The sequence below is a fragment of the Lontra canadensis genome, unplaced genomic scaffold (genome assembly GCF_010015895.1).
Source record: "Lontra canadensis isolate GAN:19392208 unplaced genomic scaffold, GSC_riverotter_1.0 scaffold4, whole genome shotgun sequence".
Taxonomy (NCBI): domain Eukaryota; kingdom Metazoa; phylum Chordata; class Mammalia; order Carnivora; family Mustelidae; genus Lontra; species Lontra canadensis.
The window spans coordinates 33,006,023-33,030,136 of NW_022630998.1; the positions used below are offsets into that span (position 1 = coordinate 33,006,023).

The 24,114-nt window shown below is 39.7% G+C and overlaps 1 protein-coding gene across 2 annotated transcripts in view; it reads right to left on the bottom strand.

Annotated features, from left to right (window-relative positions):
- CMYA5 (cardiomyopathy associated 5) overlaps positions 1 to 24,114 on the bottom strand; it is an 89,043-nt gene that overhangs the window by 30,703 nt on the left and 34,226 nt on the right. For both annotated transcript variants that reach the window (XM_032847747.1, XM_032847756.1), the window contains 5 exons: positions 13,280 to 23,741; positions 10,159 to 10,254; positions 8,590 to 8,823; positions 6,794 to 6,816; positions 2,332 to 2,450 (listed from right to left, as the gene is read on the bottom strand). In XM_032847747.1, coding sequence (XP_032703638.1) covers positions 2,332 to 2,450; positions 6,794 to 6,816; positions 8,590 to 8,823; positions 10,159 to 10,254; positions 13,280 to 23,741 — 10,934 coding nt within the window. The remainder of the gene's footprint in view (positions 1 to 2,331; positions 2,451 to 6,793; positions 6,817 to 8,589; positions 8,824 to 10,158; positions 10,255 to 13,279; positions 23,742 to 24,114) is intronic.

Consider the following 24,114-nt stretch of genomic DNA (forward strand, 5'->3'; position numbering starts at 1 on the left):
TAGAATGTCTGATTAGTGTTGGCAGTGGTCAGATTAACTTTTTATGTACCTGGGGAGGATTTTATATCTGAGAGGGTTTACTGGTCAAAAATGAACAAAAACTATTTAACAGCAAGTCAGCGCCCTGGGCTCCAATTCCATGAAGCAGCCATACCATGTGTGGCGTTTGCCTAACAGAAATCAGTCTCTCTGTAAACAGCTCGGAACTCCCAGGAGTCCCAGGCACCCTATTTCTGAATGAATCATTAACACTTGGTGACAATTTAACCCTGTGGCCTCTCAAATATATGGAATGTCCTCTCATTTTGCCTGTCAGATATTCAAAAGCATATCCTTCTAAATGAACAACAGCATATAACGAATCCCTTAAAAGCAAACAACCTACTCTGTTCATCAGAATTTCTTAGTTTCCAATAGCCTCTCAATTTAAATGCCTCTTAAAGACATTATAAAAGACACCTTTTGGTTTTGACACATTTATAGAGAAAAATCTCTTACGATAAATGACTGAATTTCTCACTTTCTCTGAGGTTGGTGGGTGACCCCTGAAAAGCCTTTTACCAAACTAGAATTCTTCTTACAGGAGTGAAAATTAATTGTCAATGTAAAAATAGCAGTTGTCTCTCAGGTGGTTTGGAAATAGCATTTTTAAAGGAAGATAGCAGAGTACATTTTACAGTAAGTGATACTTGATAACTTCACTGAAACATAGCAGCTTTGAGAAATCTAAATAAGCTTCATTGTCTTGTTTGTTAAAATAGTACATTAAAAAATATTTTGAAGAGTCGGCAGGATGCTTCTGACAGCTGAGTAGGAGGCTCCTGGCCACAGAGTGTGATGCTGAGCTGTTAGTTCTCTAAGCTAATCTGTTTAGTATGAGAAAAGGTGGCGGGGGGATGGGGACTGGACTCAGTTGGAGAGGGAAAAACCACTCATAAGGAAAAATCTGTTCAAGACATATGAAAATATTTGATTTATTTTTCCTTCTATAACTGACTGCTGGTGTGAAGCAAATAATCTCTAGAAGACAGAGAGGGAAATGCTATTTTCCAAGGAGAAAACATAAAAAGATGAGACCCTTTGGTTCCATTGCTGCTTCCTCCTAACTCCTAGGTATCCCAGGACAGTCACAGAGCTTCAGATGGAAATGCAGATTATAACCAAAATGGTATGCTGGTCTTGTGCTTTGATTTGGAATCTGGCTTTTAATTTTTACAACTAAGGAGGTTTTTTTTCCAGTTATATCTCTTTACATATAAAAACTTCACATGGGAAATAAAAGCAAAAATAAACTATTGGGATTATACTCAAATAAAAAGACTTTGTCCCATGAAGGAAACAAGCAACCAAACAGAAAGGCAATCTACAGAATGGGAGAAGATATTTGCAAATAATGTATCTAAGGGGTTAATATCCAAAACTTAGAAAGAACTTACACAAATCAACACCCAAACCCCCAAATCATTCAGCTGAAAAATGAGCAGAGGACATGAATAGTTTTTCCAAAGAAGACATCCAGATGGCCGACAGACATATGAAGAGATGCTCAGCCTCTCTCATGCAAATCAAAACCAGAACGAGATACCACCTTACACCTGTCAGGATGGCTAGTATGAAAAAGGGAGAAAACAAATATATATATATATATATATATATATTGGCAAGAATGTAGAGATTGTGGATATTGGTGGGCACTGTAGGTGGGAATGTAAGCAGGTGCAGCCACTGTGGAAAACAGCATGGAGTTTCCTCAAAAAATGAAAACCGGAAATACCATACAATCCAGGAATTCTACCACTGGGTACCCAGCCATAAAAAAGAACAAAATCTTTCTATCTGCAAGGACATGGATGGAATTGGGAGGTAATATGCTAAGTGAAATAAGTTAGAAAAAGACAAATACCCTACAATTTCACTTACATGTGGAATCTAAGAAACAGAACAAACGAACAGAAAAACAGAAACAGAATCATAAATACAGAGAACAAATTGGTGGTTGCCAGAGGGGAGGGGACTTGAGGAATGGATGAAATAGGTGAAGGGGATTAAGAGGTACAGACTTCCAGTTATAAAATCAGTAAGTCACCCAAATGAGAAGAACAGCATAGGGAATAGAGCCACTAACACTGTAATAACGTTGTATGGTGATGATGGTAACTACACTTACCCTGGTGAGCATAGCTTTACTGTACAGAATTTTTTAATTATTATATTGTATGTCTGAAACTAATAAAACATTGTCAACTATACTTTAATTTAAAAACTTATACAAAACGAACAAGGAAACACTGCCAAATTTCATCGAGGTAATTAATATATTAAAATTCCTACCAGCCACTTGTTTTAACATCTGGTCACTTCTTGCTGAGCTGTCATCATAATGTTCAAAAAGTGAAAACGCAGCAGGCATTTTCTCTAAAGAAGCAGTGCTCTCCATTGCAGAAAGCAACCTATTGGGGGAAAACATTTTTATGTAAGTCAAGAAATTATTAACATACAGAAGGAAAACTAGAAACATTTGCTTAAAATGAGGTGGTTGTCATTAGCGGTGGTGGTGGTGGGTTTTGTGAGGCACTGTAGCCAAACAGGAGTTAAAGTGTTTTGAAGTCTAGAAAGATAGGTCTAAAATCTATTTATTCTTAGGATTCTTTCATGTAATGGGTTAATATTAGAAATTCCATGTCTCTATTCTGAGATCTGAATAGACACCATCAAACTACACAGTCTCAATTTCGCATCTGTAAAGTTAGTCCTGAAATTTACTATATTTAATGACTATCTTTTTTCTTTATTTCCTGAAGGATATAAAGGTTGTGAGCCCATCTGGAAATTCACACACTCTTTGATGTCCTTGCTTTTCTCAATCCTCCCAACTACACTCCTCGTTACTTAATCTTTCAAAAACTATGTTCACCTACTATGTGCCAGGCACTGCTCTGGGTACTGGGGAAATAGCAGTGAAGGAGGATGAAGTCTCTAAATTCTTGAAAGACTAAACAAACCACAGTTTATAAATCAACAGCTTTTATATACTCATGGCCCTTTTAGGAGGGATGCTAACTCTTAGCATTTGTATCCAGGTGCAAACTGGATTTTAAAACAAAACCAAACAAAACAAACAGATTGACTTTGAAGAGGAAAAAGGGAAGGAGAGATTGCAGAAGCATTTCACTTTAGCATGAGGGGCCTAAAATTTGGTTAGGAGCTCTCCTCTGGGCACCTGGCTCACAGAGGACAAGAATTATTCCAGCAATTAAGGAAGCTTTGAGGAACTCCATCAGCTTCATTAACCTGGACTCTTTGGTTTGGGCGGCATAGATCCACCTCCAAGCCTTTGCACTGTCTGTTGGAACTTTCCTCTCCTAAATATTGTATGGTTCCTTCCTCACTTAACCTAGATCTCTGTTCAAATGTCAGCTCCTCAGAGAGGCCAGCCCTGAGTACACTACTCACACAGCACTATGTGTCCCTAATACCCTTACTTCTGTTAAATTTTACTTCCTCAAACTTATCACAACCTATTTATTTTTGTCTTTCTACTTCACCAGAATATAGTCTCAGGCAGGAGAGGACTTTGTTTTGTTCACCACCGTATTGTACTGCGTTACTTGGCACACAGCAGGCATTTAATGAATATTTAATGAGGAGAGGATGATTTCACTTGGGTGAGAATATCGGGATCTCGGGTGTGGTAAAATGTTTTCATCAGTGCAAGGAGAGAAGATTTTAAAATGTAACTGAAATATTTAAGGAGTGTCCACTATACTTACTAGTGTTAGGAATAATAAACTTTACTGTCATCTGATTTGGGAGAAATGGGTCCCTTAGTGGCTTCCAAGAGAGGTGGCACTGGGGCTTTGTCTTAAAGAATGAGTAGGAATTCCTGAGGCAGGAAAGGAAGGAAGGGTGTTGCAAACCGAAGAATGGTTTGAATAAAGGCACGGAGCTATGAGAGGGTGTGGCACATCTGAGGGCCCAAGGGGCCCACCAGTGCCTTGAGAACCGGGGAATGGAGACAGAGAACAAATGGAAAGGAGTTTTGTGAAGAGCTTTCATATTCACCAAGAGCTTCCATTTTATCTTGTAAGGCAAAGAGAGCCACAGAAGTAAGAATATGCGGGCAGGAGTGTGAGAAAGTATCAAAGCAAATATGCAGACCAGAGGCATAATGAGGTGGGTTGGGAGCTCTGGTTGAGGGAAAACACCAAGGGCTTAAATGAAGGCTTTGGGGGATCATAGGCGGGAGATGACAGGTTCCAAATTAGTGAACAATGCTGACTAGTACATATACTAAGCCCAGTCAACACATATCACTGACTAGACGGGAGACTTTCTGAAACACGAAAGTTCTGGTTGTAGATACCACCAATAAAATGTTTGAGTTTTCCCGTACATATTGACCTGTTCAATTTCAACATCAGTATATGAAAGGGCAAGTGAACATCTTTTTAAAAGTAGGTCCTATAATGATTGGTATTCTCCTTCTTTTTCTTTATTATAACACAAAAACGCAAACCGGAGAGAGAAAAAAAATGGACCTTCTTATCAGACCAGCATTTTCTAAGCAAATGTGTTTTTCAAAATATGCAAATATTGAGTCTAAATATGCTTGACAGCATTCCTTAATTTAAGCATTTTCAGTGTTGAGAAAAATCATTAAATAGACAAGCACTTCCTTTAGAGATATCATATGAAGGGGGAAAAAAAAGAAACAAGGTAAAAAAAACAAACCAACTAGGTAATAAGCACTTCGCACAGAAAGGAACACCAATAACATTGAGACTGTGTGGTAGAAGTTGTCTTCTAAAAGGACACAAAAGCCTTCTTTTTGTTGAAACAATCAAGCTTCACCACGTGTGTGTGTGTGTGTGTGTGTGTGTGTGTGTGTGTGTGTGCCCTTGTCTAACAGGGCTTTCATTAAATCCCAAATCCCAAATTTTGTTGTCTTTTTTCTTCACAGAAAATAATGGTTATCCCAAGGGTACTCTCCTTGAGGTTGCATGCAGCTTTAGCAGAGATTAATTCATTGTCAAATGGACAATGAAATAATAATGAAGTAAAATGACACACGGATGAACAAGTTCAAGCATGAAACCAAAGAAATGGTATTTAGAATTAAACGAATGCCAATTCATATTAGCAAGTTAATACTCTAAGGTGGAGAAAAAAAATGTACTGCAGCATTTGTTAAGGGACAAGTATGTGCAATTTTTTGTTCACCAAATTTTCCAGCCAATCAGTACGTTCCATGAGTAGATGAAGTACAAATAAGCAAATAATGCATCTATTTACACTGTCCAGTATATATGAAATGGCACTATGAATCCATATATTTTTTAAATGAAAATACAGATCATTAATACTTAGAGAAATGTATAATTTTTTAAAAATAAAAAATAAAAAAAACTGGGGGCAAAGCCTGGGTCTGAGCTTCCGGGCCTGTCTCATGAGCCTTGGTCTCCTGTGTGAGAACTGGCAAATATGGAGAGCCCTCATCCCACCTTGGAGTTCCCCCTGGGATCTGAGGTGAGGTTCCAGGGACTTAGGCTTAACAAACTGCCCCAGTATTTCAGAGATAGCCAGTCTGAGGAACCACTGGGCCAGAAGACAGACCCTTAGAAACCAAAGGTTCTCAACTCTGTATGCCTATTAAAATCACCTTGGAAGCTTAAAGAATGCCCAGGCCATCTCCGAGACCAATTAAACCAGAATCTCAAGAGGTAAGACTCAGGTGTCAGCACTTTTTGAAGCTCCCTGGGTAATCTGATTTATGAGAGAGCTGTAATAAAACCTTTATTAATTAATGCCAATATTAATATACAAGTTATTTTCTTAAGACTTATCAACAATAATCTGTTTAACAATTGTTTTTAAAGGTAAACAGGATTTATCTGTGCAGTTTTCATTACCTAAAAAAGTCAGGTTTCTGTATTTTAGTGTATCACAAATACAACTTTTTTATTTTGCTTTATGCGCTCTCGCAATGTGGCATTGTGAAGTAAGTTCATAATTTTATAACTTTACCATTTACAGTTTTAAAAATTTACATGAAAGGGGTAAAAATGATAAGAACATTAAGCTCAACTAGTAAGAAGGACCTCAAGTCTTGCTCTGAGGCAAAACGGAAAACGTGTCAGATCAGTATGAGTAGTTCAAAATCAGATGCTCCAGAAGATAAATATAGATCTGATGGTATGTGTTTTTATAGACAACATTTCCATTTTCTTGTTGAGTGTTTTGCCTTTTAAGATAATGACAAATTTCTCTAGGATTGAGTGTTAACAACAGCAACAAAGACAAAACATAATCAAAAGAGGAAGATTCACTTAGATTAGATGAGCAAAAAGATAAATGCATGCCTATCTTTTGAAGAGAAAATGAGAAAACATTCCATTAAGATTACATAAGTCGTAAAATTACTCAAAGCAAAAATGAATGATTCTTTCAAATGCTCATATTTAGCCAATAAGTCTAAGCATCTACACAATGTTCTGTATGCAATGACAGGGAAGATGGTCCAGATTAGGCTGAAAATACAGAACACATCTAAAGGAAGCAGTTAAAAATCTACATTATGATAATTGTTATTTAACTAAAGCACATGCAATTTTCTTTCAAAGCTGTCGTTTAGCTTTTAAAAGCACAGTGTCTAAAAGTGAAAATTCAGTAGCTCAGTAAATTTATGTATTTTTTAATTGGCAGCTCATTTTCTAGAAAGCATCAAAATATTAAAAATAAAGCATACAACCATGCTATTCTCAGTCGCCACTACATTGTGCCATGTTTTATATACCTTTCATTGATTTCCTCAAACGACTTATGAGGGAATGAGAAGAGGAGAGAGAGGGAGAGAGAGAGAGAGACTAATTAACAACAAAAAGAAAAACCAACCAAGAGCGATAAGATTATGCATGTTCTAAACGCATAACTTTTTAGCTTCCTGGAGGCTGTTTCTTTCTGGATGGCTACAACCCCAGCAGCAAGGAAATCAATGCTCAGAAGGGGTACGGGGATTGGGCAGGAATGGAGGGAGCTTTAGTTTCCAGTTCTGCTCTGCTCTCTATGATAAGCAAAGCCAGCAATGAATTCTTATGCTGCTCTTCTCTACTCATTAGCAAGTGGCTTGGCTTCCAGAATAGAATTCTCCGAAGCAAGAAAAAGGACTTACATTTGTTCAATGTGGGGTATATACCTAAAATGTAATCAGTAATTATCTCCGGGTGACACCTTCTCTGTGCTTTTCTGTATTTTCTAAATTTTCTAAAATGGGGACATATTACTTTTCTAAGCAGAAAAAAAAAAATGCTTTCTTTTTTACAATTTGTCCTAGGAAGAAAATATTCTTATTAAACAAAAGCAAGTTTCTTAGGGAATGCAAAGAACCTCATTAATGTTAGACTTCACAGGTGCCCAATTTTAAAAGACCAACGTTTTGGCTTAAGTATAAAGCGACTGAATGATTTTCATTCTCTCTTGAGGTTGCCATGTCCACCTCACTCAGATTTGTCCTGGCTGAAAGGATCCCCAAATCAGAAGCCTAACATTATTCCATTTCGCCTTGTTCTATCTCCAGACTTTATTAGAGAGCTGGGAGGACTGGGGAGCTTTGAAAGGGAGGTCCCCGCTCATCATAAGATGGTGCTTTCCTCCAGTGGGACGATTAGGTGTGGGACTGGCCTACACTACCCCTGTTTAAATCAGGTTCCATGCAGAACCAGTATCTTCCTGAATGTTCTAGAGAAGAAAGAGAGCAAAGAGCTGCCTCTGTTGGTGCCATTTGAGGATCACCCAAGGGACTCTTGGTCCATAAGATACATTTGAATTAGGAAATCTGGTCCCTAGGAAGATCCTTGTAAAAACATCAATGTGTTACCTGAGAGAGGCATCACATTATGTCATCCTTTGGCATGCTGCAAGTGTACTGGAATGTTACCCACAGCCACCTGATGAAGCCTGGAGGGAATGGTCCCTCTGAGATGGCACTTCAGATTAGGGAGTAGGGGTGGAGAGGATGGGCCCAGAAGCCAGCATGAGGATGCCAGACACTGGAGATTACGCTGGTACCCAAAGGGGAAGCAAAGCCCAAGTAAGGTTTTCAGGCTGCTTTCCTTCCGCCTGAGAAGGTGACCAATCCACGTGACAGTGAATGGATCATGCCTAACCTGACTCCCATGTGTCCTTTAGCTGGTAAGACTTTAAGGATTTGAGATGCCTGGATGGCTCAGTTGGTTAAGTAGCTGCCTTCGTCTCAGGTCACGATCCCGGAGTCCTGGGATCAAGTCCCCGCATCAGGCTCCCTGCTCAGCAGGGAGTCGGCTTCTCCCCCTACCTGCTCCCCCAGCTTGTGCTCTCTCCATCTCTGACAAATAAATAAAATCTTTAAAAAAAAAAAAAAAGACTTTAAGGATTTTCTGGGCCCTTTCCATAGGCATCAGGCATGCCCTAATCATTTTTAAGTATCAGAATTATACAAACCCTATGGAGAAATATAAATGATCTTGGGAAATACTGAAAGGTGAATTCCAAAGTATAGACTTAGGTGAGGAAAACAGATGCAGGGTGTCTGGTCCTGTTTTAACTGGTGCTTACAGTCAGGAAAACGGTCTCATCAAGCTCCTCTGCTTCTCTCACAATGCTCTCCAAGGTGTCCTTGGCTGTGTCCATGCTCTGCAGAAAGCGGACCATCTGGTCATGCAGGAACTCCATCTTCCTTTTCTTCACTTCCTCAAAGCTCTGGGCCTTCTCGTCATACTGTGCTAAAACCTTCTTCATCATCTCCTCATTCTGTTCCTCTAGCTTCTTCTCGTTTTTACTACAGTTTTCCTAAAATATAAATAAAAGAAAAAAAAAACATTTCTGAATGAAACAAGAAGTCTTGTTTTCACGTCTTTTTTCTTTTCTTTTCTCTTAAGTGAAATAACAGCCTTTCAAATAATTGACCTCTGGTGTCCTGATAAAAGAATCACAGATGATGGGCACAGTCTAAATTTCCAATCTACCAACCCTCTTTGCCATACTTCACTTTGCAGTAAACTTCACCGTCTAAGAGTATCATCAGGAAGGATTTAGTTAACAAAACACCAAAAAAAAAAAAGAGAGAGAGAGAGATTTGTGTGGAAGACTCATCCCCTTGCACTCGTGCAGGGCATCACAGTGAATGAAGGTCCCCATTCATTACTGCCATTTTTGCCACTCCATGAAAATCCTAGAATGAGGGAGGTAGCAGCCGGATACTAGACAGCGTGGTGCATCCACAAGGGCTCTCCAGCAAAGGGGTGATTTCCACCACAGTTAAGAGAAACTTTATTGCCCACCTGGACAAATCCAGATGCCTAGTCATTCTCACTCAAACAGATATTTGTTGGAGGATACTAGAAATAATTAGCAGGTATTAACTGATCTACAACAGGAATTGAGCAGACCCCCCTCAAGCAAACTAGGATGAGGAGTTGCCCTAGTGATAGGGAAACTGTGCAGTAGCCTTCTGCAGGGGACCCGTCCGCCACTCCTGGGTGACGAGTGAGGATGCCTTGGCCATCTCTGCATATGGATGGAGCACGGTGCCCCACCTCCCTTCACTGCAGAGGGAGCAAGGGCTGGCAGCTAGGAGGGCATGAACACATCATAGGCAATGGTACCACAAGAGACACCCATTTGTCCTGGGCATGGGACACTGGGCAGTGGCTTTGAGCATTTCTGCAGAGCTAGTTGGTAAAGGTCAGGAGCAAATAAGAACTCAGATCGATTCAGATTTTGGCTTTCAACTTACTGTCAACTTATTATGACCTTGGGTAATACACTTAACTCTCAGTTTCTTACCCATAAAATAGGAACAATATTAATAACACCTGTCTTGTATGGTTATTGTAAGGATTAAATTGGGTAAAGCATGCCAAGCATTTTCCCTATCATAGTTAACACCCAATAGATGGATATATCTTTTCAAGGGCAAATCGTTTATCCTTAGAAAGGAAGTAGTTTCACTGATTACACACAGATGGAAGACTTTAAAGACCTTCATTTTTAATGGAACAAAACCAACAGCAGCAAACCACATATGCACACATAATCCCTAATTCAGATTCTTCTGTCTCAGAATCATTTCCTTGTAATGACACGAACAAACCAGGTCGAAGTAAAATGGATATGGTAACTTACCTCGATGGTATTAAAAAAAGATTCTATCTCACTAACAAAGGCTTCAATCCTCAAGGACTTTTCTTGTAAATTGTCAAGAAATTCTGCTAATTGGACCTGAAGAAAAAAATTAAGATATGCTTAGTATATGACATTTGGGAAAAGAACTTCAAGCAGGGAGCTCTAATTTCCTTATAAATTTAGTATGCTTGGTAGAGACTTACTGTATCATGTTCACTAACAAATCAGTCTTTAAATTTTCTTTGCTGCTTCATCTAAATGGACTGTAGATGTTTCTATCTGATAAACAATTAGGAGGTTTGAGAGTGAGATCAAGACAAGGTTTATTTTCTCATGCAAGAGGAAGGACTTCTTGTTGAGTGGGTAAGTTCAAAGCATACCTGTTTTAGTAAACTATGGATTTGAATTCTTTCTCTTTAGTAAGCCTTGATTTTTACGTATTGTCTTCTAAGATCGCAGACTTTTTGCTGGTCCAGCATATCCAATTGGTCTCCTCACAGTTGCACCAATGGCTTTAGATATGTCTGGATCCCCAACCCCAAGAAGGGGATCAGAATGTCACCAGGCCAGAAGTTTAGCATACTAAATGATGAAAATGTCTACAAAGAGACCTAAAGGTGCTAGTAACCCTCAAAGGGTTAAAAACACTCAAGGAGTGACAGCCAACTAGAAAATGTATGGAAGGTAGGGGAAGATGGTAGCTATCTTAGCCATAGTTATAAACCCAGCTGTAATCCATCCCACTAAACATAACAAGAAACAACAAAAATAACAGAGCTTCAGCTGCCTCGTTCACCAACCACAGAATGAGGGAAGCCCCTTCAGGATCTGGGATCGGCTCTATAGCCCTTGCCTATTCTTCCCAAGCTCCATCTTTCCTTGAACTCTTTCTCATCCATGTGCTTTTTCATGTGGCATTCCCTATCTCTAGAATGTCCTCCATGCCCTTGATTGATGAAAAAACTCTCTCTTACTGATGGTTATCCCTCTCGGTCCTACTCCACCATTTTGCACACTCCCAAAAGGTTCTTTTTGAAGAACACTGTCCTCCCACAATGCTGTACTGATTTGGGGGGAGCCGCAAGTTCATCTTCCTCTCTTTTTGTTTTCATTCCCAATGATTAGCTCATGGAATGGGAGGTCAATAAATGCTGAGAAAGAAGGCGAGAGGGAAGGAAGAAAATCAATGACAAAAAATAAGCCACCACAGTGGGAATTGCAGAGGAGGAGAAGTAAGGACCTGGATGATCTTGAATGCAGCCACCAATTCCTGAATAATCACAAATGGCCTCCTCACAAGATGCTAGAGAATTCTCAAGTTATAGCTCTTTAAAATGATCTCTAATTTTTAAAAGTTCCACTTTTTTCTTTCTTCTTTTCATTATACTGCTTAGAGAAGATCAGGGAAAAAAACTTGAAAATAGTTTTAAATCAGGAGACATATCTCCTTGCTTTTGAAATTTGTTTTACATTGATAATATTTAGACAGAATTATTTTTTTAACTTCTTAAACTCAGAGATGAATAAAACATAATTAAGAAAGCTGAAAAAAATCAAATCTTCTTTCTGCTGACAGCGCCCAGTACTTGTCAGTTAACACAACAGCAGTCATCACAGAATAGGGCACATTTCACCAGTGTTAAAGCATCCAAAAGCCCGAGAGTTCATTAAAAAAAAAAAAAATTGCTCCATCCTCTACCCCCAAACTTTACCAGGTAAAGTTTCAAAAAAATTTCATCCTGGAGAAAAAAAAACGAATGTTACAGGATTGAGAAGATTTAATTTTCTGGGGAAAAAAATGCCAAGGTTCTGTCATTTTTTTGAAATCAAAATGGGCTTAACAATTATTTAACAGTGACCTAACTGAATAATCATATTGCAAGCTGCACCATTAGCAAGGCACTGGGCCAAGCAGTGTGGATATACAGTCAAGAGCATGAGCTCTGGCATCAGACAGACCTGGGTACCAATCTTAGTCTGTCTTCCATGACTTTGCGTAAATCACTTAATCTATCTGTGCCCATTTCATTATCTGCAAATTGGTGACGATGACAGGCTTGTTATGAGGAGTAAAATGTATCTTATATATAAAGAATGTAAAACAGTGCCTGGCACATAGTAAGTACTCAATTCTTGTGAATACTTGCATTTGAAGATCATTCTGGCTAATGTATTAGAGAATGGCTTGAATCGAGAAAGGTGGAATTCCAGTTAGGAGGCTACTGAAAGTACATAAGAATCTCAAAGACCAAATGCTTGACTTCTAGTAGTATCCCTGGGGAAGTAGAGTATTTATAATAACATGCATAACAATTTGTGTTGCGACTAACTTTTAACATTTTAACATTGGGAGTCTGTAGACATAGGTCATTTTTAATATCAATTTTATACCCAAAGGAAATATGGAGAAAACCAAAATTTAAAATGGCTGTATTGAATATTTTATAAAACTTGCAATGAAATTGCTCAATGTAATATAAATGTGTGTTTTTAAAGAATGATAGTGTAGATAATAGAAAATAAATTGTGTTTTATGCTCAAAAGCATATTTTTCAATGTAGTATTATTTGGCTTGGGTGCTTCAGTGGCGCAGCCAATTAAGCACCTGCCTTTAGCTCAGCTCATGATCCCAGGGTCCTGGAATCAAGCCCCATATCGGGCTCCCTGCTCAGTGGGGAGTCTACTTCTCCCTCTCCCTCTGTCCCCCAACTGCTTGTGCTCTTGCTCTCTCTCTCTCTCTCGCTCGCTCACTCTTTCTCTCTCAAATAAATCAATAAATCTTTAAAAAATAAAAATAAATAAAAATAAAATTATTTGGCTTTTTTGGATAATGTTAAGGGCTACTGTCATAAGCTCAAACACCTCAAAGATTGTGACCCTGTGTTATTTACACTGTTATTGCCAGAAACTAGAAAAATGCCTGGTACATAGTGTATACCCAATAAACATTTGTCAAATTGATGTTAACTAAATGCCTAGGGAAGAATTCTTAGCTTTCTTTCAGACTATTATCCCTAAATATGAATATATCAAATATCAGTCATTTCTTAAATTGAGAAAATATGAAAAGAAATTAAACTTATTATTATTATGTACTTATATGCTTTAAAATATTTTTTACCTTTACAGCATTTATAGCTGTATCAAGCGTTGCAACCTCATGGTCTTTGTGCATGCCAAACATCTGATCAACAGCAGAAATTGGGTTTCTGCAAGTGTAACAGTAGGTGTCGATCTGGGACTTTTTCGGTTCCTTTTGTTCCTTCTCAGTTGCTGACTCTGACAATAATTGTTCCTGTTCTGTTTTCTCTCCGCCCAACTCCTTCTGTTCAGCAGACATACTTTGTTCCACCTCACTCACAAATTCATTTTCACTGACATGTTCAAAGGATTCCTTTCCTTGAGATAACACGTCTTCTGGTGTGGATTTTGAATACAGTTCCTCTGATAAAGTGTCCTGAGCAACCATTTCATAATTCAGGGATTCAGAAAATTCATACTCATCCTGAACGGGGCTACTGCAGAGTCTCTCTTCACTTGGCTCAGATGGGACCATTATTTTAGATTCTTCTTGCAGTGTTTCTTGAACACAAGTTATACCAGATGCAAATTCTTCCTCTGGGAAGGACACTTGTACTGGGACGTTCAGATTGACTTCTGGACTTGCACTTGCTGCTTCATTATTCTGACTGTTCGTTTCATCTGCTCTCTCCAGGACATCATGGGTGTCTTCAAATGGAACGGCATAGCTTACCTTCTGGGTAACCACAGTGACTTCCTCAGTGATGGGAACTTTCCCCTGAATAGCTTCATTGTCAAGGGTCTCCACATGGCATACTGATTCTTCTTCCCTATAAGTAGCTTTCTGTTCCTCTTCCAGACTCTTCTTCCCCAAAACAGTTCCAAACCTCCCCCAAATTTCCCCTTCTGCAGCTATCAGTTGGTATGAATCATCCTTACCAACTCCTTTTTCTTCCAGACCTTGGACTTGGTCCTTTTGAGATACAGATGTGTCATGGAGAATGTCATCTTTGAGTATGTACTTCTCAAAATATATTCCTGTTCCATCATCAGTGTCAGAATTCCTGCTTGGAAACGATGCCTCAGAATTCACACTGTCACCTTCAGAAGCTGTCTCCCCTTCCTTCTTTTTCTCTCCAACTGCTTCTTCATACAGATCCTTGTATAAAAATGCAAGTGCAGGTGGCTCCTCCAGAAGTTCGGGATTAATGGCTTTAGTGGTGGTAGGAAAGATCTGGGTTGGTGACAAAACTCCTTCTTCTGCGCCAAATAAAGGCATCCCAGGTGACTTTAAGTCCACATCTCTATTTATGTTCTTTGAAGCATCTCTGTCAGCTGATTGCTGAATACCCAAAGGCTTCTGGGTCTCTGGGTGAGATAATTTGCTGTACTCCTTCTCCATCCCATAGAAGCTTTCATCTAACTTCACCAAGTCATATTCATGTTCCAGAGCACCTTCCTCTGAACTTCCTGGGAAAGAGGCAGTATCTTGTGTAACTTCCTTTGGGAGTTCCACTTCAACATTTAATTTCCATGGGGCTTTTTGTTTTTCTGGGTCTGGGGAGATGTTATAATCAATCAATGTATATTTTTCAAAATAATCTTCATCACTGGGAGCTGTGGGCTGATTAAAGGTGAAATCATCAGTTTCTGAATCTGTGGGTACCTCCAGTTTTGTGTTAAGAGATTCCTTTTGTTTATTTTCTTGCAGTGATATAACCTGATCGGAATCTTCTAACTCACTCTTTAATGTTTTATGGCAAGGAACAGCGTCACTACCGTCATGAAGGGATATAGTTCTAAATGAAGACTTCTCTTCCAAATATTCCAACTTATCTTGCATTTGTTCACTTTCTTCCTGATCAACTGAAGAAATAAATGCAGAAGCATGAATATTCAATATCTCACAGCCTTCAGAAATAATATTGAAGGCACTCTTTTGATCTTCTGAAAGTCCAGCTGGCTTACTAGTCACTGTGAAGTCTTCCCCTTTTACATATGTGTCTTCAGGCTCCTTGGATATTTCTCTATGAGGAACCATTCTACCAGCATTGATTGCTGACACATTCTTTATAAACTGAGCATAGTTGCTGCTTGCTGAAGAGTGTGGTTCACTTACATGGGTATCTTCCACAGCCTCCATATGGTGCTTTGAAGTAAGAACTGATTGCTTAGACATTTCAGATGTTAGATCTTTAGATGTTTGAATAGTTTGGACTGTATGCCTATCTGGAGTCAATTCTGACCGTGGTATTTCTTGTTTCTTCACTGCATTAATTTCTGGAGATGTTCCTGAAACAAGTGTTTGTGATTTCATAGATGACAACAAATATGGTGGGGTTTCTAAGCTCTTTGTTTCATCAAAAGGATGATCTAAAATCCTTTCAGATTCTTTAGATGGAGATCCTTGTTTCAAACTTTCTTTTGTGGCATCTATTGAACCACCTTTTGATGGCTCTGCCACTGTGACCTGTCTCTTTTCTTCATTGTGACTTGCCATATCCCTGCTTGACTTTTCCACTATCAGATTTCCTTCCCTAGGTAAAGAGTAGTTATCTTTTTCATCATGATAAGGAAGATCCGCTGGAAGGAACATCTTGATTTTCTCCACCAAAACTTTACTTTCTTCTCTTGGATGTGGTTGAACTCCTACTGCCCTTGGTTCCCTGATTTCTGGGCGACCCTCCAAGAGCATAGTTTCTGATTTTTCAGTAACTGATACAGTTTTAACTAATGAAAATGGCTGAGTTTCATCCAAAGGAGGACTTAAGGAGATATCGGATTCTTCAGGCTTAGACCTGACTACATTCACAGAATAAGGCTGTATTTCTTGCTGCTGCTTTCCGTCTGGAAATACCTGTGACTGATTTTGTTTTTCTTCTTTCTCCTGCTTCATTATTGTATATCTTTCTGTGTGGTCTTCATTTTGGGAGACTTGCTGCAACACAGCTACAGCTTTTGATTCTTCCAATTTAATAGGGCTAGATCCACGTACAGTTTGTGCCTTCCCTAGTTCATTATCTCTAAATTCTAATGGGGCCACAGTTTCTTGCTTTTTGGCCAGCACCTTCTTTTCTGCCACAGAATATGATCTGGTTATCAAGTCACCTTTCTCCTCAATTGGGCTAACAGGCCTGAGTTTTGTTTCCTCTTCAGAAGTTTTCAAGGAAGTAGGTTTTAGCATTTCTTTCTTCAGTCTGTCTTCACCCAGATCAATTAAACTGCATTTAGATTCTTCTACTGGCAAAATTATTGTCTCTGGCTTCTCTGATTCCTCTGTGATATTTTTACTTGTGAAGCCAGATGAAGCTGATTTTGGCTGTTGTGGCACGTTATCTACTGCATCAAATGAAAAGAGTAATTTTTCTCTTTGATCACTTCTTGGCTCCTTCTTAAGAATAGAAACATTCCATTTAGATGGATCAGAAATTTCTGGCTTCTGGGCTCTTTTACTATCAGTGATATGAAGAGGAACAGCATTTTGTACTTCTTCCACAGTGGATTTCTCACCCATGGGAGAATAAGATTGAATTTCAAGATGTTTCTCACCATCAGCAGAAGCAACTACTGAGTTTAGGTCCATTTCCTCCGAATAGTCTAGAATTTCTTTTTTCCTATAATCTTCACTAGACATCTCAGAGTTGGATTTTGGCTGTCGTAAAATTTCTACATTTGATAAAGATGTGGGTTTTTCTTCTTCAAACTCTTGGCCTTCACCGGATTTAACTAAAGTACCTCTGGATTTTTCAGCAGTTTTAAGTTTTGCCTCAGGTAACAGACGATCAGCTGCTTTCTCAGTTGCATTAGAGTCAGCTGAAGCTGTTCTTTCAGACCCTGTCACAGGTGCTGATTTTTCTACAGATGGACTTGGTTGAGCTTCTAAATCTTTTTCAGCAACTTTCTTATCTGGAGTGCTTGATCCAAAAAACAAACTGGACATCCATGATGTGAAAGATAAAATTCCCTTCTTCCCTTTCTCCTCAGAAAGGCCTGGCTCAACTGCCTTCGGTTGCTTAGGCAACTTTTGTGTCACCTCAAGTGGCTCTGCAAGTTGAGATCCTTCATTTTCTTGCATTGAGGAGAGGGGTTTTATTGGTGTGGGTATTTTCACCTCAGATGCTGGCTTCCCTCTCTCATTAACATCATCTACGACATTTGACTGAATGATTTTTGCTTCTTCTAATGGCGTCTCTCGAGGTAAAGGAGATATACTCCTGTGTGCTTCTTTTTCTTTGCCCAAGGCAGGTTCTGCATCTTCTGCCAGGAAATGGGCTGCTTTGGTGGGAGAGGAAATAGTTTCTGATTTGATCTCTTCCACTGATGGGTCAGACACTGGTTTCTGGTGGATTCTTTCAGAAAGTGGTTTGATTTCTTCCTGGCTGCCTTCTTTGCAAGGCCTAGAAGAGTCTGGGCTTGCTTTCTCCAGTATCAATCTTTCACTCCCCACAGAAGGGAGAATCTGCTTCCCCTCTGCTTCATTTCTCTCTACATTTCTAGTTGGAACTAAAGATTTTGGTTTGGGAGCCAGCTTTGTTTCTTCAGAAAAGTAAGATTTAGTTGATAAGGTCTCTATGTCACCACTGGAAGTACTAAGAGTAGATACTGGCTCTCCTAATGATAAAGGAGATTCTTCTGCAGAATGTGGCAGAAGCTGCTTTCTGGTTTCACATGTATGGTCTTTATCCAGCAGAGCGGCCTTGAGCTGCCCTGTCTTCAAATCATTACTGCCCGAGGAACCCAGCTCCACAGATTTCGGCATTCCTTCTTCCTGCTGACTTGCCAGATCCCTTTTTGGCTTTTCCAACGTCCAGCTTTCATCCTTGGGAACAAAAAGGGCCTCTTGCGTTTGTGCTTCTTTAACGTCTGCAAGCTCAGTTGTGATAAATGATTTTGATTCTTCCAAAGGCAAACTTTCTTTCATAAATAAAAATTGTTTAACACCTAGACCTTGTTTATCTGCAAAAGACCCGCTTACATCAGGTAATTTAACAGCTTGATCTGAATTAAGTGCTTTTTTGGGCTTCTCTTGTTCCACAAGGTCAGAAGAAACAATCTTTGATGGTTCTGTTACACTCTGGGGCACACGGAATGAATCTGGTTGATCTGTTCCTTCACTTAGTTTCCTTTCAATATCTCCTATCACTTGTGTCTTCAAATTTCCTGTTGATAGTAATGGGCTTATTTCTTGTTTTTCTTCTGTCTTAATGTCAGCTGAATGGTTCAACTTCTCTGATAATCCTTTTAAAGAAAAGGTATGTGGCTGAGGTTCTTCTGGGCTGTCTCCTTCAACTAGATGCATCAATGCTTCTTTTGACCTTAAGCTGACTACCTTGGGAGAGAAAGATTTAATTTCTTGAATCTGAGGTTCCTCCCTTAGGCATGACGAAACCTCTGAAATTTCAGAGACAGAATATCCTGTTTTGGTTATGGGAGATTTTGTTTGTTTTGCATCTATGGATCCATCTTGCCCGCCTAAACTACGAGTGAATTCTGATGCAGTGCTTGGTAATTCTGATACTTGGTGTGGCTTGTCTTTCTTTTCAAGTTCCAAAGAAAGCTCTGCCAGAGCAAGATCTTGTCTTTCTGACAGGAAATCTTCCTGAGCTGTAGAAGATGGCTCCACTATCTCTCTGTTCTTATCTCTGGGGGTCAGAGTTAAGTCTGCTGACACTAAATTTTCCAACTCAGGAGAAGAACTTCCAATTTCCTCACTTTTGTCTTTTGGAACTATATGTTTGAGTGTGGATGACACGCTTTGTGAGGAAGGAAGTTCGGTTTCTTTTTTCTTCACCTCACCACCTTGGTTGAGCAAAAGGACACGTTCAGGCCCTGATTCCTCTGAGGCAGACACAGAAGTCTTTTTCCGTGATAAAACCAGTCGTTCAGAGTCAAGGACTGTAGAAAAGGAACGATCTTGTTCATTTTCCACCCTTTCTTCCTTAGATACATCTGAATGCTGAGAAAATGAGGCTTTGGTTATTGGCAACCCAGGTTTAATTTCTTCAGTTTCTACCTTGGACAAAGAATGCTCTGATAGAGAGGATATTCTTGCAGGTGAATCAAATTTAATTTCTTTCTCTGCTTCTGACCAAGCTGGACGTTTGGATGCAGCAGTTTCAGTGGGAGAAGAACTAGTTTTCCTTGCTGTCTTTTCTTCTTTAAGAAGTGAATGGTCATCTATACATGTCATCAGTGGTGGAAAGCCACTTCCTAACTCATTCTTTTCTACTTTTGTTAAGACTGGATGTTCTATAGGAGTGGTGAAAGATAAATCTGTTGGGCTTTCTTCTTTTCCTGACTTGGGTAAGCTTGAATCATGCTTAGTTATAGATGCTGTGGTTATTGAACAACTGGGTGCGATTTCTCTCTTTATTTCTTCTGAAAATTCTGGGGCAGGTAGTCCATGCTTAGCTTCCTCTTGCACTCCGGATGGAACTGAATACAACACTCTAGGTGTACCAGCTATTTTAGAGTCGTGTTTCACTTGTGTTTTTACTGCTGATAAGATCTCAGGTCCAGATAAAGATGTGTCCTTTAAAGGTGAATATGGTTTTATTACTTCAGGCTCCTTCTCTGACAACATTCTCTGTTCTAGTTCAGATGTCACAGTTGGAGCTAAATTGGGTTTCACATCCTTCTTTGGCTCATCTACCAAGTCAGGCAGAACTGAATATTTCATCCCAGACCCTAGAACATTTGGAGGCTGAAGCTCCATTTCTTGATCCCGTAATACATGTGCTATAGCTTCTTGAGAATCAGGCACAGTTTTTTCCTTACTTTTAACTTTTAACAAAGCCATCTGTTCATTTGCAGCTTTTGGAGTGAGTGATGCTTTGGCTTCTTGTTCTTTCTGAAATTCATGGACTGAATCAGGTGAAACTGAATATTGAGATGAATGCAAAACAGGTTTGGCATCTTCCTTTGCCATAAATGATTGTGCAGGTGAAGAAACAGGTGTTGCAGCTACTGGTGAACTAGTCTGGATTTCTCCCTTCTCTGTTTCACTGGTTGAATATGGTGAAATCAAGTCTTTAGACTCAGGTTCTGAAAATGCTTGAGTTCTCTGCTGCTGTGTCAAAATGAGATATTCAGATACAGATGTTGAGATTGTTTGAGCATCTGGCTCAATTTCTGTGATCTCTCTTTTATTTGTTGAAGATGGTGAAATCAAATCTTCAGAAGCAGACACTGAAGGAGAAGGTTTGGCTTGTTGCTTCTGTGATGAACCAACGTGCTCAGGTGTGGGTGTGGCAGCTGTTGGCATGAGGTCTTCTTCATCTGCTTCTGAAGGGTGAGAATATCCAGAAGCTGATATTTTAGTTACCAGTGTATCATGCTCAAATTCATTTTTCTTTGTTTCTGGGATTCTATATGGTGGGATTGAAACTTGTGATGCTGAGTCTGGAGAAAAAAGTTCAACTTCCTCAGTGTCTTCATCTGACAAAATAGTATGCTCAGATGGTGATGTTAAACATATTGGAGAATCACATTCAAATTCTCTATTCTCTGCTTCCTGAGTTGCATAGGGTGAAAATGAGAATTCTGACACAAATGCTGAGTCTGGAGAAAAAGGTCCAATGTCTTGCTCTTCTGAGAAATTCACAGGTGAGGAGGCACCTTTTAGGTTTAAAGGGGATCTGTGGACAATTTCTTCCTCCTGTGATTCCGGTGTTGCATGTGGTGGTACTGAAAATTCAGAAGTTGAGGTGGAAGAGGGTGTGTACCGCTCTATTTCTACTGTCTCCTCTGATAGGACCACATGCTCAGATGCGGTGGCTGCAAATGATGGGGCTTGGCATCCAGAAGTCTGCTCAGCTGTGGATGGTGGGAGAGAGCATTCAGAGACAGAGGCTACATTTGGGGAATACAATCCAGTGTCTTCCTTTTCTTCTGACAAAATCATGTGCTCAGAAATACCTTTTGATTTTAATGGGGACACATCATCAATTATTTTCTTTGGGGATTCCTGTGTTACATTTGGTGGGACTGCATTTTGGGAAGTCAGTGTTGAATCTGCTGTGAAACGCTCACTTCTTAGATCCTTTTCTTCTGACATCACTGCCTGTTCCAGTGTAGGGGTTGGAAACAGTGGGGCTTGGCATTCAGAAGTCTGCTCAGCTGCGGATGGTGAGAAAGAATGTTCAGAAACAGAGGCCACATTTGGGGAATACAATCCAGTGCTTTCCTTCTTTTCTTCTGAGAAAGTCATATGCTCAGAAACATCTTTTGATTTTAATAAGGACACATCATCAATTATTTTCTTTGGAGGTTCCTCTGTTGCATTTGGTGGAACTGCATTTTGGGAAGTCAGGGTTGAATCTGCTGCGAAACGCTCACTTCCTAGGTCCTCTTCTTCTGACATGACTGCCTGTTCCAACATAGCAGTCGAAAACAATGGGGCCTGGCATTCAGAAGTCTGCTCAGCTGTGGATGGTGAGAGAGAGCGCTCAGATGCAGAAGCCACATCTAAGGAATATGGTCCAGTGTCTTCTTTCTCTTCTGATGGAATCATGTGTTCAGAAACACCTTTTGATTTTAATGGGGATTTATGGTCAACTGTTTTCATCGGTGACTCTTTTGTTGCCTGTGATGGAGTTGAATACTCAGAAGCAGATGTGGAATCTGGTGTGTAACATCCACTTTCTGAAGCCTCTTCTCCAGACAGGACTATGCGTTCTGGCAAAGCTGCAGAAAAGAGAGGGGACTGGCATTCAGAAGTCTGCTCAGTTGTGGATGGTGAGAGAGAGCACTCAGATGCAGAGGCCAAAGGCTCAAATTCCTCATTCTCCTCTTCTGAAAAAATTCGATGTTCAGATATACCTTTTATGGTGGGTGGAGAAACTAGCTCAACTTCTTGCTTCTCTAGTTCATGGTTCAAATCCTGTAGGACTGAATACTCTGATACAAAAGCAGAATCAGTAGAAACAGACTCATTTTCCTCTCTTTCTTCTTCAGATGAAGTGACATGGTCACTCTTGGTGGATGTTTTCAGTGATGGTAAAAGGATCTCTTCTTTCTGCTCCACTTCAGGGGCCAAATGTGGTGAGAAGGGCTTCTTGGAAATAGATGGACTCTCTGGGTATTCAAGTTCTATGATCTCTTCTTCCACTAAATTATAATCTTCGGGTTCAGGCGTAGCAGCTCTCGGTAGAGAAGTTTCAACTTCTTCTTTCTTTGGTTCCTCTAACACTAGAGGTTCAGAAAGAGAAATGTTTGGCTCAGGCACATTTTCTTCCTCCATTCCTTTGACGTCAAGATGAGGAGGGGTTTGTTGTTCAGAAACTGGTTCTGCCCTTTCTGGTGAAGTCTGGTCCAGCTCTTCCATCTCTGGGCCAAAATCTTCCTCGATGGATGCTGCCAGACCTGGTGCACCTATTTCCAGAGAATCCTTTTCTGCCTCCAGTGAAATGGAATGGTCAAGAGAATACACATCTTCCTTCTTTACCTCATCCACTAAAGGTGGTAAGACTGAAGAGTCATGCTCTGAAGTCACAACTTCTTGTGAATCAGGCTCAAATTCTTCCTTCGCTGTTTCCAAAAACCCAGGTGTAGATGTATCAGGTGTGAGAGAGGACGGCTCCATTTCACAGAGTTTTGCTTCATCACCTGGCTGTTGTGGCACTGACTCAGGAGGACTGAGCTGTATTTCTTGTTCTGCTGTGTCATTACTTGCAAAAGAGGAAGCTATGTGCTCGGTGCCAGATGTGGCCTTTAGTGGAGAATCAACATAAATTTTCTTTTCATCTTCATGACGGAATGAAGAGATCAAGGACTCTGATCCTTTAGAGAATGCAGCTTTCCAGGGTGAAGCAAGCTGTTTTACTTTATCTTCTTCTATGCTTTGGCCTACTAATCTGCCTATTTGAGAAACTATATTAGAATCACGATTGCTCATATCTGGCTCTAGACTAATGGATGCTTCTTTCCCCTTCCTATAATGTATTTCTTTAATTACATAACCCTTTGGCAATGTTCCATAAAATTGTAGTGGAATTAATTCTTCTTTAACCGAATTAAACATCTTAATTTTATATTGTACTGTTCCTATATAGACTGGCCTTAACACTAAGGGCTTGTGTTCTTTGTATATTGCCCCGGTAATAGGAGGTGTATTTGAGGTGGTCTTCTTTTTTCTCGTTTTATCATATATGCCAGTAGAGGACTTCTCTTTCTGGGTGCTTAGTACCTGGCTTTCTGAAATCAAAGGATTATCTTTTGTGTTTGCTGGAACATCTTGAGATTCAAGAGAATTTCTTTTTTTGTTGCCTTTCCGACGCAGTGATGGTGAGCCACGCTTTGACTTGGGCATTCTTTTCCGGGCCTTTTTAACTTCATCCACAATAAAGGAAACATTCCCTGGAGGAGAATTCATAGTTGACCCCTCCAGACTACACACACCAGAAGTCTGACTCTCTTCCGAGGCCCAAGGAGTGGAAGACCTGCTTGAATTGGTCTCCCAGATTATTCCACTATCTTCCCGTTGAACTGTCACCATGGAAAAGGAGGGGTCAGATATGATACACTTCTGCGTGGTCTTGCTCTCTTCATCCTGGTCTGATAATCTAAAGAAAGTAATATTATTAATAATAGTACATATATTAATAATAAAAATAACACCATATAAATTATACATAGTAAAAAGTCAATATCCTATTTTTACTAAGTAATGGGATAGTGAGAAATTAGAGTATACAGATAAATATGGTCATCCATATCAAAAATAGGTAAGCATGCAAAATAAAATTTAAAACTTGAAGTTAGGATATGAAATAGAATAACATATCCTGGGCTGGAATGATTCGGTTTACCACCTACCCTTAATCAGGATTGTCCCCCTAACCTCCCATGGCTTACCCAGTCACTCAGGCTCCCCCTGTGGTCACCAGGACCTTCATAATGGGCACTTGGCATCTGTGCCATCTCTGTTACTACTAC